We start from the raw sequence: 6692 nt of genomic DNA on the forward strand, positions 1-6692 counted from the left end.
AGTACGCGTAAAAACAAAGCGGGGGGTTCACGACTTTATATAAAAAACGAAGAGAAATTAAAAATATCGCTTTATAAGTAATTGTGGTTAGGCTTCACATGCTGATATTTTTAATTTCTCTTCGTTTTTTATATAAAGTCGTGAACCCCCCGCTTTGTTTTTACGCGTACTGTAATCGCGTGGAAGAATTTTGTACTTTTATAAAGCCAAATTCAAATTGCTCACGATTAAAAAATTGAAAATTTCAAATACCAATATCTTTCTCATTAGACTTCTGACTCGAGTGTTTCAAGTATAAAAACGTTCTGCTATGCGGTCCGCAACTTATCCTGGTATTATTTTAGGCGTAAAAACTAATAAAAAGATTCAGCAGCGCAAAAACTACATATATTCGAATGTGTCGGTAAAACAGACTTATGTTCCCCTGCGAACCAAACAACTTTTGTCTGAAACGTTTTTTTCTGTGATCAAAAGTAAAAAAGTTATTTGGGGTGGGACATTAAATTGGAACATCCTGTATATATATATACATATACATACATATATATTACGTGTACTGGAAGAAAATCCAATGTAATGTGCTACTGGATACTCTGGTAAACTTATACGTATGTGTATAATAGTGTTAGACATTATAGACTAGTACAAGTACGAATATATTTGGTATTTTTATAAAGAATATGGTAAAAACTTATTTTATATGTGTGCAATATATACATGTCATAATATCTTCGAGAAGAATAACATGTATTGCTAATATTGATGATATTGGACATAGTAAAAAATAACTATTACATTGCGCCTTTGCCGATTTCTTGATAAATAACAATATTAGGCGATTTTTGGCAATTGTTTAGTACATATTCATCAGTGTGTACCAGAGTATACGCTCGGCTGGCTTCACGAATGCTTTTACACCTGAAAATAGTCAAGTTCAATATATTCCGAGAGAAAAATTCTTTTATTAAAATTAATTTTCCTATTGGATATCTCTTTAGCATCTTTCTTCAGGTGTAAAGGCATTCGTGACGCTGAGTGTACACTCTGATACACTTTGGTATATGCACCAAACAGCCGCCAAAAGTCGCCTATTGTGATAAAACTTTCAATATACATAATGTAAATGAATTTTTAATCTACAACACGAATCTCACTTGTGTTTACTATGTTTGGCTCACTATCTGTAACACAAGTCTTACTTGACATAATTAACATTTCTGATATTTTAAGTTGCAGTAACCAGCACAAGTAGTATAATTCTCTATTACGTCTAACACAATTTGCTAAGAAAAATAGAATAGCTCACCTCAAAACCCATCCTTTCTTCTTCGATTTAGGTCTACTATACACCTTTAGCTTCCCCATTGTCTTTCTTCTTAATTATATGGCACCTATCTTCGTATAAAAAAAAGAACCAGTCTCAATCAAATAAAAAAGGAGCACGCAACAGTAACTTGTAAACTATAGGGACTCTCCAGCTATATCTTAATATTCGACGTGTTTGTAATTTGTGAATCCGGATGTCGAGTAGGAAGAATAGTTCTCGGAAAGGAAGAGATTAGTTTCCCATTTCCCATTGTTATACATATGTGACAGACTCATGACACACAAAGATATTGGGGAGTGGTCAGGTGAACGGCGACGATTAGTTTTTAGAAAAACACCTGTATGACTAGATTCCCCCGAGTAGACGCATAGTATAACGTGATAAAAATCTGGGCACTGAACGTTGAACCGCCATATTCAGTCAAATACCGGAAACTTGCACACTTAGTTGCTTTAAAAATAGCAAGAATAATTACCCCAGGCTTACTCCATGCATTGTAGACGACGCATTACATTTGCCGTACGACAAATCTTTTAAGAATATTGATTGACTGCAGGATAGAAAAGTTCTCGAGTCTACAGAAAGTTTATTTATTCGCAGCCAATCGATATGCCTAAAGCTTGCCGTATGAATTCTTATTTTTTGTCATCCTATCTCAGAATGTAACACGCATACTTGAAAATACATGCATACATTGCATACAATGCAGTCATTTTTTGTTATGTCCAAGACAAATTATTGGTATAAGCATACATGTATTGGCAACACATCGGTTCTTTTCGATAATGTTAGGCCTGACTTTTTTTACAGCTAAAGTTTACTACGACATTACAGCAATTCCATACGTATAGCATAAAGTGATTCAACGATAAGGCAACAAATGATACTGAAATGAATTGATTAAGGACTAGCTTATATAAAAATCCATTTCGTGACATACATAGGATAGTTTATTGTGCGCTGCCAAAATGTTGGCATAATAAACTCACTGTACTAAAAACAATTCCGTGTTTATCATTCGATCCCCTTCAAATGCGACACGCATATAATTAGACATAGGAATTATTTAATCCTTCAACATTTTGGCAGCACGCAATAAACTGTCCTGTGTACGTCACGGAAACAGCTCTTTATCCAAGTTATTCCTTCAATTGATTTCAGTATCATTTGTTGCCTTATCATTGAATCGTTTCATGCTATATGTATGGAATTGCTGTAATGTCGTAATAAATAGAGCAAAGTCCTGCATTACAAGATAGGCTTCTAATATGAGACAGCGGGGCTTTCAACGCTCAAATTCAACGACAAATCTTTTTTCCGCAATGATTACACGATCTAACAATGAATTTTCCACCAAACAGACTTCGCTTCGAGGGCGATAAATTCATGGCGGAATCGACTGATGATGCCAAGTATAAGCGTAGTTAGAACCGCGCGTTAATTTAACGGAAACCCTGCTATCCCATATTAGGATCCTACCTCTTAATAAGGCTTTCCTCTACTAACCAGCAAATGCTACTGAAATATATCGATTTTTCTTTCTAGACTTTACAAACAGATAAGGTAATATTTTAGTAGATAACGGGAGAATTTCTCTCAAGTAAAATATATAGATAAATGAGCCAACCTTCGTACGCAGGCTTTCTTTTTGGATAATCTGCGAGCACTGAGAGGCAAGAACTTCGCAGTGTGTTTCCTTCCCATTTTTCGTTATAACACAGTTGTGTTCTGGTATTCGCTGCTAATACTGCAAATTAATCGCAATATAGCTTGTAATGTCTATTTACTGATGTTTACGTTCACATGCCATACACACAATACAATAGCAGAAACAAATGACCTTACATTACGAGAAACCTGAGAGCGGCCATCATTGCCATCGAGCTTCAAGGATGAATGCGCTCCCTGAGAAAGAAGATGTCAACTACGCCCGTTATGTTCGGTAGGTAATAGTGTATGCATGTATATGGTTCGTGTCCATGCTACTCATGTCCGGACATCCGGATGAAAAATGAATCGATACGAGAGTCAAATGCGATGAGAAACTAATCAGTCGCTTTGAATAATACGAAGTCGGAACGAATGACTATGTTCAATAGAAACAGCTGCTCTGCGCGACATTGTTGTAAAGTGGTTCGAGTCTCACTACTTTTAGCTCATATTTCCATCAAATTCCATTTTTCGCGCTACTTCATTGAAGATTAAACATTTCTAATTTTGTATCAAGAAAATGTAATACTATTTAAGAAGAATAAGAACTCCGGGATGCCTGGACAAAAATGTTAAACAATAATTGTACTATTTAATTCTTGTCAAATAGAAATAAAATTTTTATTACGAGAATTTTGTACACAACTTTGTATACACGTACTATTTAAAATGCACCATACAGTACAATACATACATATAAAAGCCATTTCCTACTACACAGAAGACACTTAAAAACAAAGGTATTAATGCGTATATCGCAATTTCACTCTTAGAATTAAGATGAAATCAATAACTCATATAATGATAAATTGATAATTTAAAAACGAAAAAGATCTTGCGTTCCGCTACTCATACGCTAAAGAATATATGTATATTGTAAAGTGGTTCGAGTCTCACTACTTTTAGCTCATATTTCCATCAAATTCCATTTTTTCGCGCTACTTCATTGAAGATTAAACATTTCTAATTTTGTATCAAGAAGATGTAATACTATTTAAGAAGAATAGGAACTCCGGGATGCCTGGACAAAAATGTTAAACAATAATTGTACTATTTAATTCTTGTCAAATAAAAATCAAATTTTTATTACGAGAATTTTGTACACAACTTTGTATACACGTACTATTTAAAATGCACCATACAATACAATATAAAAGCCATTTCCTACTACACAGAAGACTTAAAATAAACTAAGAGTACGCAAATTCATCTTTAAAACTTTATCACAATAGAAATGTACGCATATATTTTTCATTATTGTTGAGCTTACCATAACATAAACTTAAAATCAAAGGTATTAATGCGTATATCGCTCTAATTTCACTCTTATAGAATTAAAATGAAATCAATAACTCATATAATGATAAATTGATAATTTAAAAACGAAGAGGATCTTGCATTCCGCTACTCATACGCTAAAGAATATGTATATGTAGGTATCTTATTGATAAAAGTATAACTTGTGCAAACAAGACTTAAATTAAAATTTTCCAATAGAGTTTGAATTCAGTTCTTCGAGATTAGTCAATTTTTCGTATTATTCTTGAGTCGTAACTAAATAATCCCGAATCTCCTCATACATTTTTTCCCCCCGATACAATTCCATAGCAAATAATCGATTCTCTCGCGACTTTCCATTCCTGCCGCAATACTCGCAGCTACGGGGCAGCTGTATTATTAACGTCTGGCGTTTTCGTCCCTATTGGATGCGACCAAACATTGCCTTCATAGAGACATGCATCACATTTGAAAAAGAATTGCGTGAGTAAACCGTGGCGACGACAAGTGACAAATTTCCAGTGCTTGAATTGACAATTGACCCCACGCGCATGATTGGTGAACGTCATTCGGAATTCACGCATAAAATGAGATACATTCACAATGAAATTATCTTTCGGCATAATTTCATAAATGTTACGTGCATGCTCAGAACTATTACCATTAATGAATTCCCTATCTTTAAAGTGTTCATTGCTCTGGTTACAAATGCCCTCTTCCTCGTAGTCTTCTGGTTTCTCTAAATCATCTTTATTATTGGAAACCAAGTCCTTCTTGCCTTCCCAATGCTCAATAGTTTTATTATGTGCACCTTTCTTGTTAAATATTTTTGTATCCTTCATGTCATCTGCAATTACAGAAATCAAATCTCCATTGTCCACGCAGTGCCCAATGGGTTCGAGTGCACCTTTCTCTTCGTTCGCCTCTATCTTTTCCTTGTGGTTATCCACTAGTTCTTCCTGCATTTGACAAAGAGAGTGCGTCGGTTCTGGGTTAATCTCAGAATTTGTTACATCAGACTGAGGTCCAACAGAGCTCGGAGTACTAGTGAATTCATTCTCAGTACCATGATCAACTAGTTTGTTCTTTGCTAAATATGCCTGCTTTCGCCTAAAAAAATATATAAATGTCTTTGAATGATAATGTAACAGTTAAAAAAAGAATATATATGCTATATGTATGTTAAATCATAGCTTTCTCAAAGTAAAAGCCACATGCAACAGTTGGTGTACTTAATGTTAAAATTTAATTATTAAAAACATTGTTACAATAATTCTAATAAATTACTATACATGAAACATTTCAGAATTATGCAAGATTTACTTTAAAACCAAATAAAATATATATTAAAAAGATTGTACTTTTGGAACTGTATGAAATTGCATGAAACAAACGATTTATCGCACAATTCTCGGGCAAAGTGCACGAACCTCTTTGCAGACTCTTTTTTGCGCGATACTCTCCTACCAGCCTGCGTGCGAGTCTTCTTTTTAGACTTTTTAGAGCTTTTTCCCATTTTTTTCTCCTCGCTATTTGCTAGATTTTCACGCGTACGTGTGCGAACTCTTGTAAATTAGTACACTACCGTAATATATAAGGAATTACGAAAAGCTCTTGTTATGTGATTATATTCACACGGTGATACGAAAAGAACTTGAGATCACGGACAGCGGCAAGAAATAACAATCACTGCAGACTGCAACTTGTTCCGTCTTGTCTCGGCTATCGTTGCATTCGCGCGACAGAAGAATATCGTGGGATATACAAGATTTCATTTGTCGTCGACGACAAATGTATCAAGCGTATTGATTGGCTGCAGAATAGAGAGTTCTAGAGCCTTCGGAAATTCCCTATCTTGCAGCGAATGCGATTGCAAGATTCATCGCACGACAAATGAAATCCCACGTTAGTCCACGTAGCACGAACGATAGAAAGAGAGCGGTGTGAGAAGAAAGGAAATATATCCGAAGGAGATCGCAGTCTTTTTCTTTGAACCGAGAAAGAGCGAAAGGGAAAAAATGAAAGTAGGAGGCTTTTAAAAATTTTGTTGCGCTTAATCAGAGAGAAATCTGAAAGCGGCCACGCCGGCCTTTTTCTTGATACCGTTTCAAGAAACAGTTTTGCGCGCCTTCACGCCCATTTTTACTTTTGGAACTATTTTGCTATGCATCTTCTGACACTGCCGATAAAGTCTCCACTTTGTGCGTGTTCATGCTACGTCTATTAAGGTGATGCTGGAGCAGGGTTGGGACATTAGACAAATTTTAGAGTTTTTTACGTTACACATAATATACATGTATATTACGTAAAATATGTGTATAAAACGTAATATACATGCTAAAACTATCTAACTTGGAAGAGTCCCGTTAGCAGTGTC

At 35.1% G+C, this 6692-nt stretch overlaps 2 protein-coding genes across 2 annotated transcripts in view; both read right to left on the reverse strand.

Annotated features, from left to right (window-relative positions):
- LOC105557981 overlaps positions 1-3166 on the reverse strand; it is an 8471-nt gene extending 5305 nt beyond the window's left edge. Inside the window, exons 1-2 of the mRNA XM_012005436.1 lie at positions 2955-3166; positions 1307-1395 (exon numbers count right to left, since the gene is read on the reverse strand). Of these exons, the coding sequence (XP_011860826.1) occupies positions 1307-1365 (59 nt within the window). The 5' untranslated portion in view covers positions 1366-1395; positions 2955-3166. The remainder of the gene's footprint in view (positions 1-1306; positions 1396-2954) is intronic.
- Positions 3167-3633: 467 nt separating this feature from the next.
- LOC105557983 lies at positions 3634-6063 on the reverse strand. The gene is made up of 2 exons (XM_012005437.1): positions 5746-6063; positions 3634-5425 (listed from the first exon to the last, which is right to left on the reverse strand). Exons 1-2 carry the CDS (start codon positions 5829-5831, stop codon positions 4696-4698), a joined length of 816 nt encoding a protein of 271 aa, XP_011860827.1. The 5' UTR covers positions 5832-6063; the 3' UTR covers positions 3634-4695.
- Positions 6064-6692: the final 629 nt, after the last annotated feature.

Source organism: Vollenhovia emeryi, unplaced genomic scaffold, assembly GCF_000949405.1.
Source record: "Vollenhovia emeryi isolate VEMERY1.0 unplaced genomic scaffold, V.emery_V1.0 DF939396.1, whole genome shotgun sequence".
In the NCBI taxonomy this organism is placed as follows: Eukaryota; Metazoa; Arthropoda; class Insecta; order Hymenoptera; family Formicidae; genus Vollenhovia; species Vollenhovia emeryi.